This window comes from Acanthopagrus latus, chromosome 12 (genome assembly GCF_904848185.1).
Source record: "Acanthopagrus latus isolate v.2019 chromosome 12, fAcaLat1.1, whole genome shotgun sequence".
Lineage (NCBI taxonomy): Eukaryota > Metazoa > Chordata > Actinopteri > Spariformes > Sparidae > Acanthopagrus > Acanthopagrus latus.
The window spans coordinates 22,446,034-22,458,657 of record NC_051050.1 but is presented as its reverse complement, the minus strand read 5'-3'; the positions used below and the strand labels follow the sequence as shown (position 1 = coordinate 22,458,657).

The 12,624-nt window shown below is 42.8% G+C and overlaps 1 protein-coding gene across 12 annotated transcripts; it reads left to right on the top strand.

Annotated features, from left to right (window-relative positions):
* Window positions 1-1,228: 1,228 nt before the first annotated feature.
* Window positions 1,229-11,842, top strand: zgc:63972 (protein CutA homolog). 12 transcript variants are annotated; one of them, XM_037117113.1, is made up of 7 exons: window positions 1,229-1,623; window positions 3,874-4,022; window positions 5,302-5,361; window positions 6,113-6,158; window positions 6,262-6,311; window positions 7,105-7,218; window positions 9,363-11,842. In XM_037117113.1, the coding sequence occupies exons 1-7, from the start codon at window positions 1,519-1,521 to the stop codon at window positions 9,463-9,465; spliced, it is 627 nt and encodes a 208-aa protein (XP_036973008.1). In that variant the 5' UTR covers window positions 1,229-1,518; the 3' UTR covers window positions 9,466-11,842. The 12 variants fall into 12 exon arrangements, with proteins under 12 accessions (XP_036973008.1, XP_036973017.1, XP_036973009.1 ...); XM_037117122.1 differs by lacking the exon at window positions 9,363-11,842 and adding an exon at window positions 6,642-6,734 and having other exon boundaries at window positions 7,105-7,124; XM_037117118.1 differs by lacking the exon at window positions 1,229-1,623 and adding an exon at window positions 2,284-2,413.
* The last annotated feature ends 782 nt before the right edge of the window (window positions 11,843-12,624 follow it).

The following is a 12,624-nucleotide window of genomic DNA, read 5'->3' as shown; positions in this document are numbered from 1 at the left end:
ATGCTGTGATGTGTTGTTGTTTTTTTCCACATCATGAATAATGAAGTGCACATGGAGCCTATGTATCCTGTTATCACGTTGATTTAATCTGTTCTGAAACAGATGTACATCTTACAAAACACGTCAGGAGTCAGCAGGCTCGAGCCTGCTATCCAACTATCAGTTAGTTTACCACACAACATTGCATTATATTGTACAAGCTCACTGTTTTGCAACACTGCAGCTGTTAAGTAATTGTAGCCTAGTTGGGTGAAGTCCTCTAGATTGTAGCCTATAAAGTGGCATAAAAATGGAAATAGTGGTGAAGTTGCATTGCCTAGAGTAGAGTACGACTGCCTCAGAAACTTAGTAGAGTACCGGAAGTAAATATAAGTATCCTAGCAGTGAACTCAGCATGATTTAAGATTAAGGGACGGCTGCGGCTCAGGGGAAGAACCAGCGTCTTGCTGTTGGAAGGTCACTGGTTCAATTCCCCTTTTCTGCATGTCGAAGCATCTTTGGGCAGTATAATGAACCCCTAATTGCTCCTGGAGTGCTGGTCAGCACCTTGCATGGCAGCCACCACCATCAATGTATGAATGTATGAATTACTGTAAGTCGCTTTGGACAAAAGTGTCTGCAAAATGCCCTAAAATATGAATATAAGAAAATCAACGGTGTTAAATAAATATATAATTGAATTAATTTGAATAAATAGGATACTTTGCACTACTTATTCTAGTTATACTTCCTTATACATATATACCCTTATATAAGCCTAACCAATATTACATTATTAGACTCATAATTACACATTCATATTGACATAATACATTGTGTTTTAATAGAGTCATATATATCAACCTTTCTCTATCCTTAAATAAAGAATATGTATATATGTACCTATCCTTTGCAATTCCTGTTTGTATTCTGTCCAAATCCATTTGTCTCTTTGCAATAAACATCATATTTTTATACTTTTTTTGGTATATTCCAGCTGTTGTTCTGTGCAGATGTCCTTTTTTTCCCTGTATGACAGAGATGACAGAGTGTGATCTGATGACGTTGGCTCATCATGCCATAACAAACAGCAGCGGCTCAGACACAACGTGTGTTTGCTGTGAAGACACTAAAGCCGATTATGACCCAGGCCTGTGGAGGGGTGGGAGGGCATTAGAGGTGAAGCGGCGTTTTAATTGGTCGCCGGCGTTCCAGGAAGTGCAAAGCAGCCAATCGAAGGGCGCGGAGATTTACCACCGCCTTTGACCGCTCGACCTGCGCTACCTGTCAACACAACGCGCTCCTTCCTCAAAGATAATGACTTTTCTGAATGTTTTATTTTGTTTCCTCCTCCAGCAGAGCAGCAGCTGTTTCACCGGAGCTGAAGAGCTTGTAAAAATGACGGAACACTAATTACCTCTGTGGAAAGAAAAAAAAAAAAGTCGAGTTTGACGAACGAAAGTCCGGCACAGTTTGTCCCTGTTATCATCTGCAGCAGCAGCAGCAGCAGCAGCAGCAGCAGCAGCCGGGACTGTGGGAATGACATTTGTTGTCACTAACAGGATGGAGTGTCTGTTCCAGCGATGCCACAAAGAGGCTGCCCTCCACTCTGTCTGTCGCTCGGTGCTGCCCGTGTCATGTGTGGTAAGAGCTTGCTGTGATTATTATGGACTTGCATCGTCATGTGTCATTTTGGAAGAAACTTTTAGAAAAAAAAAAAAAAACTTTGGTGCGGGTTGTGCTAAATTGTTTATTAATTATGTTTTCTTATACATCTGTGTTGGATGTTCGTGTATCTACGTGTGGCTGTGTTGCTGTGCCGCGCAGAGAGGGGAGGGAAAAAAATGGGACAGATTATAAATTGGTCACTGTATCCAAGCCAAGGCCCCATACTCTCATCTATCTGTGACAGACAGCGCCAAATAATAAGAGGATAAATACTGAATCCAATCCGAACATGGCAATCCTCTCAGAGGGCAGCAGATAATTAAATTGAGCAATAAACTTCGCCTCATCCCGACATGAAACAGCCAAACGTCCAAATCATTTCTGACAGACGCAAAACATCAAACAGGCTTTCTGTGTGTGTGTGTGTGTGTGTGTGTGTGTGTGTGTGTGTGTGTGTGTGTGTGTGTGTGTGTGCGTGCGTGCGCGTATGTATGTTAGGTACGGTGGCCGATAAGGGCAACGTAGGGAACCCGTTCCAACTCGAGTGACACTGTATGGAGTCTCAATGAAGTTAACCGTTCTCTATGTTTCAAATGAATTAAATAAGAAATATTAATATTCAGGCCTTCGGTTGCACCACAGGCTGATGCTTGTAACACACACACAGCAGCATGAACTAGCTTACACTCCGGGGATGAAGTACATTTAAAAGTGGGTGTCCACTGGCTAAATTATCCACAATAAGTAATGGCTAACACACAAAAAAGTGAGTAACTGGTATCAAGTTATCGTCCCACGTCCAATACGCATTGTTATTGACTAGCACAACGTTAGCCAGCCCAGGTCGTTTATGTCCCGTTGCTAGGGCGTATCTAAGGTACGGGCTATAAAACTGCTCCAGATATTAGTCAGACCCTCTACTGTTGCCAGGGAAACGGACTTACTGCTTGTATAAAACTTTATATATTGATGGCAGAACGCATAAAATAAATTTTGTTTTTTTTCCTTTGGCAAATGACCGTCCTTAATTGTTTTCAGGCTTATTTCGAGTTCAGAAATAGTCCGTTTAGCGATGTGTTCAGCTATCGCGTTGTTAGCTCATTTAGCATTTGGCTGCTCACAGCTAACTATCAAGCCAAAAACTTGCTAGCTCTCCTCCTGCTGGGCCTTTCGGGGCCTTCTCACTTGTTGAACTAGCACGACATATTTTCTCGTCCTGCAATCAACCTGCTGTAGCTCAGGCGGACAAAAAAAACTCAAAATCTGCAGAGAAATAGGCAAGAGGAGCGGTAATTAGCTAGCTGTTAGCAACGCGGGTGAGCAGCTGTCGTGAGCCCTGTGGTGTCTTGGGCTGAGAGAGCTAACAGCTAACCGCTTATTAACTTACAGCAGAGCTTAACACAACACAGAACTAAAGCGTTAGACAGTGAACTTAACTTTAATCACAGACATTATACAGATTGCCTATAAAAGACTGTATCGAAATCACCATCTGGACTTGTCTTGTACTATCATGAGGCGTTTACTGTCATCCGGTCCAAGTCCAAGACCACAAGGCAGGTATAAGTTGCTGATAGGCAACCTTAAAGACTAGAGTAATAAAATAAAGTTAATCATATATATAACCGTTACTTCTACATATTTCTGTATCATGATGTAGTGGATGATGTGGATAAATTGTGGGTTTGGACAGCACTCCAGACTTGGCGGACTTCCCGCGAACGCGCCAGTAAAGTCAGTTAAGTCCGGACGCAGCAGCCATGGCGTTTGGTTTAATGTGACAACACAGCAAGTGTAAAGTTAATAAATGCTACTTCTACTAAATAAACGTCGCCTTCAGCCACACGACACGTGTTGTGTTAAAAGAAAGAAGTCCTGGTCGTTGTGGTCGGTTGAGAGAGCGCTCCCCCGGATCACTTCCGTTGTGGTGACGGAACATGCGGCGTTGTTCTGTTGCGTGTGCTTTCGGGGTTTGTGTGACTTCACGTCATTCCAGGATATTTTTGTTCTGTAGCTCGCTTTGTACTCTGTGGGCGTGTTGTGTGTGTATATATGCGTTGCTGTGCGATTCTAAAATGCCGTCAAATTGATGGAAACTGTGTCTTGATTCGCTCGTGTTTTGCCTATTTGCATTGCGCTTGTCGGCCACCGTAGTTGAGCAACTTTGCACATTCAGCCCGTCCAGACGTCCCTAATTGCGCTCACATCACACCATCCTTCCTCTAGCTCCTGGTCCTCTGCGTGTCCATGTATCCTGCCCTGTGGTCCATCGGGGTTCAGCTTCGATCGGCCTTCACAGGGAGCTACATACCAGGCCACCACTCTGTCCTCCTGGTCAACAGTCCCACCGAGCAGGCAGCCAGGGACATTGGCAGGTACAGTAAGAGTAGCTAAATACACTTACCAAGTATTTTACCTGAGTATTTCTATTTTCTGCTACTTTAAACATCATTTCAACCACACTTTATTGGCAAGTAATGTTCTTTTAACCACTACAAACTCATATTGTGAGCTTCAACATTAAAGTGATAAACACATTAATGCAATCATACATATCCTACTGTATACAGTCCATATATTCTACATTTGGTGCTATAAGTATATTTTCTATGCTAATTCGTGCATGGCTGTGACTTGTATTTCTACACAGTGGTATTGCTACTTTGACCTACGTTTAAGATCTGAGTGACTCTTTCACCTCTGATCATACCGGGTTACATCGTCCTGTCTGTGTCACGCTACTGTAAAAGATAAAACACGTGGTTTTATTTGAGATGTAAATGATTAAAGCTCCAAGGACGTGCATGTCAGCAGAATCGTTCTTATAACAGTGTTGTGACTCTCCCCTCTCCCACCCTCGGAGATCAAAAAAGTGTTTAGCAAACTAGTTGTAAAATGAGATTGATACCGCTTTTATGTACAGTTAATATAAAGTAAATCCACATCAACGGCGCCTCTAAATCCGTCAGTTAACACATCATGTAACTGTTAAATTCTTACAAAAAACTCTAGTGAAAATAACATTACCACATAAACATGAGATCAATCTTTTTACCTAACTCGCTTCAAGAAAATGAATAAGCACCTCCCAAAAGGTGAATACAAATTAGAATTGTTCCTCTAACTTGGTTGCTAATTAAATTCCTTTCCATCTGTATGGATTTTAAATTACTTAAAGTGATCTAAACAATTGGAAATCAGTCAGCCAGGTGTAAGATTGACTTTTCTGTCTGGAGAGGTGATACAGCCTCGTCAGACCCACAACGGTTAGTAAGCACTGTGTTTGCACTCTCATCTCCTTTGTTGGCATTTTAGCTGCATGCAAATGAGCTCCATTTACCACGTGTCAAGACGGAAAGAAGCCAAAGTGCCGTTGCCAGAAATGTAAATCACCTCCTTCAGAGACACCGGTTAGAGGGAGGGGGCACGGCTGAGCTGGTGATAAACTACAGTGTCAGCAGAGCAGCAGCTGAAAGCAAAGTTCACTATCTTATTTTGACTTTTCAGTCCTTTTCCAGCACCATAATGAAGTGCTCAGTCATGCTGTAACTGATAAACAGCTGGTGGCTTGTGTTTAATTTTTCTTTCCTCTCTTTCCGTGTCTGCCCCCTCTGTTTCCATCCACGCTCCCGACCGTTCTGTCTCTTTTTCCAGGGCGATCATGGAGAGGCGGCTGGCAGCCAGCGTTAACATTCTCGCCAGGACCTCCACAATGTAAATCATGTTTGCCCCCCCAACCTTGACATAACTTTGTATCCACGTGATGCACAAAGACCGCCTTCGTTAGCAGTGATGTCCCTCGCATGCAACACAATACTTGTTCTCCTCTCACATATCTGTTTTTCTCAGAAACCACACACTGAACGGGCTGCACCTGATTGTTCTTATCAGCTCTTTCCATCACTATAAGCCTGAATGGCTGTTAGCCTTCAAAGCATGGACTGGCTTTCCTGTTAATGCATAACCACAAAAGCAAGGGCGTAGAGGAAACGGAGGGTAGATGAATAGAGAAGGCAGTCAAACCTGTTAACCAAACTGAGGTTAAGCCTAAAAATAGAGGATGTGTTTGACTTAGTTGAGGGGCGAGGGTGGCGATGGAGGGAGGTAGAGGTTTTATGTGTGTGAGAGCAGGTCTGGAATGAATGCGTTCCATTTGAAATCCAGGCTTATTTAGTCTTCAACAAGTTTAAATATATTCTTAGTCTGTGTTTTGCTGTATTTCACAAATTCATGAATAAAGCACTGTGTTGAAAGCAAAGAGGCAGTTTTGCATTTGACACCGTAAAATCGTGTGAGGAGCAGTCGGGCAGCATCGCAGTAAATCACCATCGACATAATAAATGCCCGGGAACATTTTGAATGCTGTGTTGTTTCAGAAAATACATTTTTTGTTCTCTTTTACTGAATTAAAAGGCTCGTCAAGGCCACACGATTCTAATGTCTAGTGTTGTTTTGGGTTCTTCAGGTACTATTGGAAAGGCGAAATCCAGGATGCAAGTGAAATTCTGATGGTAAGACTCCTTTTTTTTTTTTTTTTCGATCAACATGTAATCAACGGGCGTGTTGGAGCAGAAAAAGCAGAGCTGTTAAGATGAGATGTCACTGTTGTTGCAGCTGGTGAAAACAAAGACCTCCAGGATCCAGCAAGTCATAGAGTATGTGAGGTGAGAGGCGGCTTTATCTAATGGTTATTTTGGTTGTTTGAAAACTGTGCATCACGTTACTGTCATGCTGTTGTCAAATTGCTCAGCTCCATGCCCAGTGAAAGTTTCACAGTCCACAAAACATTTCCAGAGCTTTGCAGAATCCTCCTAAACAGCTGAAATAGGTGGGACGACTAGTAGTAATAGAAGGAAGTGGACGAGGATTTATTTTTCAGTTTTTAATTGTGAAACTGATAGTTTGCTCAGAATACATTACCTGACAGATCCATCCCCCGTACAACACCAGCAGATACCATTAGGAGTTAATCATCAACATTTCTTCTCATTTAGCCGTTTGTCAGTGCAGCATCAGTCTGTGAGACTTGCTGGTGTGCCAAGCTGTTAGAAAGGCATCTCTTTGAACATACAGCACGCAGACCGCAGGTAATGGATTATTGAATGGAGACAGGACTCATTACAGTGTGATGCTGTGTTGTGGAGACGCATTTTAATGCGCCCAAAAAGTGCTTTAAGAGCTTGCTTTTCCCCCTTTTTAGTGTTTGCCTCTGAGTGAGGCTTCCCAGTATAAAAAGAGACAAACACTATATAATGGCGGAGGCTGGGAATGAAAGCCGAGGTAGAAAATAATTAGTCGAAACTCGCTGCTTCATCAGGTTACAGTGCAGACGCTCCCCTCATTTGCTCTCTGCTTAACTGTTGTTACCAGCAACATAACCCAGCAACCCAAACAGTAACTCAGTGGACTACTGACAGATTTGTGCCCTGTAATGCACCACGACTCTCTGCTCATCAGAATCAAAGTGAAGTGCGCCGACCGTCATGAATCGTTGCAGAAGATTGCCGTCTTTGAGATGAGGACGTCTGAAGTGGAGGAGTCGTCTGAACGGCGTGTCGCTCCGTCTGCGAGGTTAGCTCATGAGAACTCAACTCGGAATTATTTTAACGGACAGCCGTATGACTCGCTGCAACGCAACCAGTGGGTTAATGTGCTGTGATTGGGATTTCTACATTTTTCTCAAATAATTTGAGTGTAGAACCTAAACCTGGAGATAAGTGAGAGTGCAACATTTATGGATTCAGCTCAGCCAGCTTCAGCCTGGAACATCTGGCGGACAGCCAGAAGTGGGCATAAACACAGACCACAGCCAACATTACAGCTGGAAAAAAAAGGGCTTAGAACCTTTTTATAAATCTCCAGAGACAGAAGTGAAAATGAAAAACTGGAAACTCTCGGTGTGGTTGAAGCTGCTATCAGAAACGTAAGCCTGGCAGCATACTGTGATCTGTGACTAAAGCAGGATTTCATTGAACTGCTCAACCGTCTGGACAAACTGCCAATGGTCAACAGAGCGATCAACAGGTTCAGTGGACTCTTATCGCTGAATACATGGCTCAGCAAAACCTGCAGTCTCAGAAGGATGAGCTGCATTGATAGCTGCAATCTGTTCTGGGGATGTGGGCTCTTCTGGGCCGGTGGCTTCCACTCAAGCAGATCTGGAGTTAAAGCACTGGTGGAACGTTTTTGACCCAACCTGTGACACAGCAGCCTCAGCAGCGCAAAGACAAAACCTCACAGCATTAATTGTCCAGATGTTGGAAACCAGCTCATGTACCGGTCTCCGGATTTCTTCCTCCCTTCACTCTTCTCCTGCTTTACCCCCTTTTTTCGTGATTGGCTGAACTGAGATGGACGCGCTGGTAAACACTGCCAGTAAATTCTAGTCTTCTTCCACCTCAACCAAGAACATCCTGTAACGCCAACCCTGCCAGTGATGATGACAAAAAGGGAGAAAAGCTCAGAGGAAAAAAGGAACAGGATGTGATGTTAATGGATGTCAGTGAGCTGCACTGCCAGTCAGATCGAAAGCCGGAGATCAGTCAGGATCTGCTGGCTTGTACAGTGGCGACACCCAGAGCCACGTTCTGCTGCTGGACTTTCATCACACTCGGTTTAGTTTTTAACAGATGTCTGTTCTTTGACAGGCAAATTTCTTTTAGTTAATGATTTAATCAACCCGTCCCAGCTTCAGTTTTATGTACGAAGCAGGAGCTCAGGTCGAGCTGACATATAATAATCCTGCATAATAAACCGGATGGGACATCATGGCACAGTCCTTAACTAGTCTGACTCGAGCTCGTGTCAGGGACTGTTTTATGTGGATCAGTAAAGACACATTTGACCGCACCTGCTCCCACAAGAACAGATCATGGAAGAGTCCAAATATCTAACTGGAATGTTGTCGATGACACTGGTTTCACTAGATGACTGTGGACTATGGTACCAAGCGAGGAGTCTTGATGTAGTCCTGGATTCCAGCGTAGCATCCTCATCAAGACGGTCAGAAAATCTGGCCTCTGGCAGGATTTAGATAAAAACCTGACCACTGTGATTCTGTTTTTTACAGGTCTAAGCTGATAATACATCTGTAGCAAATTCAAAATGCTTGCGTCCTCACTCAGATCGAGACCCTGGATCAGTCCAGGCCCCAGATCTTTACACTGGCTGTCTGTGTGTCCAAAGAATCAACTTTAAAATCCTACAGCTGGTTTATAACACACAGAATGGTATTTCTGATCTGCTGCTCTGTTACGAACCATCCGGACGTTCTCAGATCAGCCGGGACGGGTCTGCTTGCTGTTTTCCTCCCTCGAGTTAAAAAAAAAAAAAAAGAAGAAGCGTTCGGGTTTTATGCACCACATATCTGGAACAAACTCTCTCCAACTCTCAGTTCTTCTAAATCAGGGCTTTAGACTTTTCTGTGTGCCGCTGCATTTTATAAAGTTAAATTTGGGACAATTTATTCATTGTTTTTCCTCCCTGCTCTGAAGCTGCACTGCCACTTCTTTTTTATATTGCCTTGTGTTTATTTTATATCTCGCCTTAATGCATTTATGTCTCATGTAAAGCACTCTGAATATCCTGCTGGTGAAGGGTGCGACACAAATACATTTGCCTTGCCCAGCAGAGAGATGAGTTTGTTGAGATGTGAAGGAATTCTGTACCTCATCTGACATCTGACTTTTTAATTTGTGTGTGTGTGTCTCTTCGAGGTCTGTCCACCCCTACGCAAACCCAGAAGTCCTCAGCTTCCCGGTGGAGGACGGCAATCTGGCCTACATGAAGTGGATGGATGAAGCCATTCCAGACGACTGATCCGCACCATTAAAATCAAAGCCAACGTCTGCAAGGACTGCAGCCCAACAAGGACGCCGAGCCGTGCACTCCAGCTGCTTTTTCACAGGGCTTTGGATCGCAGGGTTCGGAACAAAAGTTCAATACATGACATTTCTACAATTGTGTCGCTCTGACCTTTACACTGATGAAGTGTGGGGATTTTATTTTAGTCCTTTAAAGAGCTTTATATCACAGCCATAGATTGGCTTGTGGGTGGATTAGCATTGCGTAACATGACATCTTAAATTAAATATAACCTGGTCAGTGGTCAGTTTTAAGTCACTGCACAAAATGTTAAGCTGTAGGTAATCAGAACAGAACATCTGCTTTGGGCTCTGATCTTCTAAATTAACTCTAACTTATAAAATTGACTCAACGCGTCATAAACTGACCACAGATAATCGATCGTGGCCGGAGACATACCTGCCAACACGCTATTTTTAACCCTTTCTCTCCTGCCCTGCTCCCAGTTGGCTTTTTTTTTTAATCATAGTGATGTAGATGTTTCTCAGTTTCTGTGGGGGATATATGTCAGTACCTGGCAACCCAACCCAGACGCAAAGTTATGCATTCCCTCGGTGCTTGCCCCAGCCAGTCTGCTGCTGAGAGTGGACGAAACAGGTCCCAAGTAGAAGAAATGCACTTCCAAATTTTGTGAGACTTTCCAGTTTTTTGTTTTGTAAATTTAAGATGGTGACTTTTGATCACACCTTTTTGTACATTTTGTAAGTTTGTAAAAAAAAAATAATATATATATATATTTTTCAAGTCAAGGAGCCATTTGTCAGTACCCTAGAACATCTCCCTTGCGGGTCCATCTTCCAACACAGCCCTTGATTTTTTTTTTTATCTTAACGCCTGTAAAGTTTCACGGCTGTGTTGACACAACTTATCCACAGGCAGATTGATAGACACATAAACTCCGGGCTAAGTACTCAAACCTGTGGCAGTTCCTTCTACAGAAGATTTCTCTAGAACCACATTTTTGTCACGCCCTCACAGGACAAATCATGGGTGGAGGAATCACCTCTCTGACTCATGTATTCTTTACCTACACCTCATTTTGCAGTATTTCTTGCGCAGCTCCTGTGTAGATAACGCTCTCCTTCAACGGCAGTGATTTGCATCTGATGGCACGTGCTCTCCAGTTCGGCTTTTTCCAATGAAATAATTTAAGATTACGTAATTCTAGTAGGCAGTCGTTTCCCTAAATGTTTCCCTGTCTGTTACTGAGCAACACACTGCCTGCACTGTAACATTATTTTACTGTATTTTGCGTTATGAATTTAAAAGATTATTTGAATGTTTTCAAAAACACCAAAGAGAAAAATGAGAAACGTGATCAGCGACACTTGGAAGAAACAGGACATCAAGGCGATCGACGTACCTGCAGATCAATATGTTATTGATCCGTCCGGCTTCAGTAGATTTCCATTATTGTTGCAAAAGACGCTCTTAGCGACACACAGCTGATTACCTTGTGTATGAACAAGAGGGAGAGGCATCGCTCTGCTTAAGCTCAGCTAACTAATAAAACATTTACTTCCATCTTGTATAACCTGAAGCAAAGCTACGGAGAACTACTGAGGATAAATCAGCAAACAAACACAGAACAAAACTCTGAAGCATTGTACATCTTGACCCGCTTTCTCTCTTGTATTCCTAATGACTTAAATATAAAAAATGTTTTGATTGTTTTTGTTTGAATGTCGGAGAACTGATGCTGATCAGAGCAGCTCTCCCACCTGGATAACACCTCCTTGATCTCCACAGGAGTCGGACTTTAATTGAATAAGAAGAAAACAAACTCATTCTGTTAATCAGCTCTTGAGAGCACCACGGGTCAGAGTCTCTGGATTGTTTGCAATTTTTATTTTTTTTGCAATGGGAGATCCGGTACACGGCTGCAGAGGCAGACTGCGTGAGCTCTGCTGCATGTAGATTCTCTGTTAATTACATTTCAAAAGGAAACAAATCTGCCAGTCGCACCGTGCCACGGCTGAGGTTGTGCAGGTCGGTCATGCGTGCTTTACCTCGTTAAAACAAAAACACACACTGAGCCTCAGTCTGCGGAAAACGTTTCCGGGCACGAGGCCCCTAACAAAGGAAACTGCAGACGTGGTTCAGCCGGGTGTCGTGTCTGTGGAGCCAAAATAATCCTCCACACCAGGTCAGGAGATCAGACCGTTTAGTGGCAGTGAGTGTGTGTTTTTGCATTTTTCTATGTGTGTGTGTGTGGTCCTCGCATCAGTTTGTACAAGCCATGTTTGAATATGACACACAAACTTAAAGGCACGTGTGAGGAATCGACACTGTATGAAATAAAAACTGCAATTCATCATTGCAAAGAAATGAACAAGCATCCTGCAATTTCTTTAAACTTCCACTAGATGGCGACGTTTCAATAAACATGAAAACACAAATACAGTTGTTTAAGAAACATGACAATCATATCAGATTAATTCACGTTGTGTTGTTGTTTTTTTTCTTATTTCTCAGCCTGATATGATTCTAGTCTGCTGCCACTCCTCTGTAGAAGTTATATATATATATTTTTTTACCCTCTGCATTTCTCCTCTTCTTCATATTAAATCAGGTTCAACTATACACAGGGAGCTAGTATGATGATAAACATGCCTTTCCTGTATATTGGTAGATCCTCAATAATTCAGCTCCATGCAGAGGTTTTGTTCAAGCCAGTGAATTCTGGCCTGTTGGTTTAATCTCACTACTTGTGTTTTATTTCTGGAACAACCACAGTTAGTAAAGGTGTTTATCTAGAACTGCAGCAGACCAACAAGTCTGCAGCTCAGGGCTGTGGCTAAAGATTGTTTTCATTATCGATTCATCTATAGATCCAGAGGACAGTTAAAGCTTCAGTCACAGATTCCCCGGAGGCCACACTGATCGGGTTTTGTCTTCCCAGCAGACCAAAACACAAAACATGTTCAGTTTGTAATGATGTAAAAGAGAAACGAGGTCAGATTCATAAATGTTTTGGTACTTTTTTCTTGAAAATGTTTTATATTGTTGGATAGTTCAGTCTGTAGCGATGCATCATATTTTATACACTATATTACCAAAAGTATTCGCTCACCCATTCAAATGATCAGAATCAGGTGTTCTAATCACTTGGCC

Bases quoted from the DNA above. Each gene is read 5' to 3' on its own strand.
- zgc:63972 (XM_037117113.1), top strand. From the start codon at position 1,519: ATGACATTTGTTGTCACTAACAGGATGGAGTGTCTGTTCCAGCGATGC. The intron at 4,023-5,301 runs GTACAGTAAGAG...CTCTTTTTCCAG, and splicing joins GCAGCCAGGGACATTGGCAG to GGCGATCATGGAGAGGCGGC. The intron at 6,312-7,104 runs GTGAGAGGCGGC...TCTGCTCATCAG, and splicing joins CAAGTCATAGAGTATGTGAG to AATCAAAGTGAAGTGCGCCG.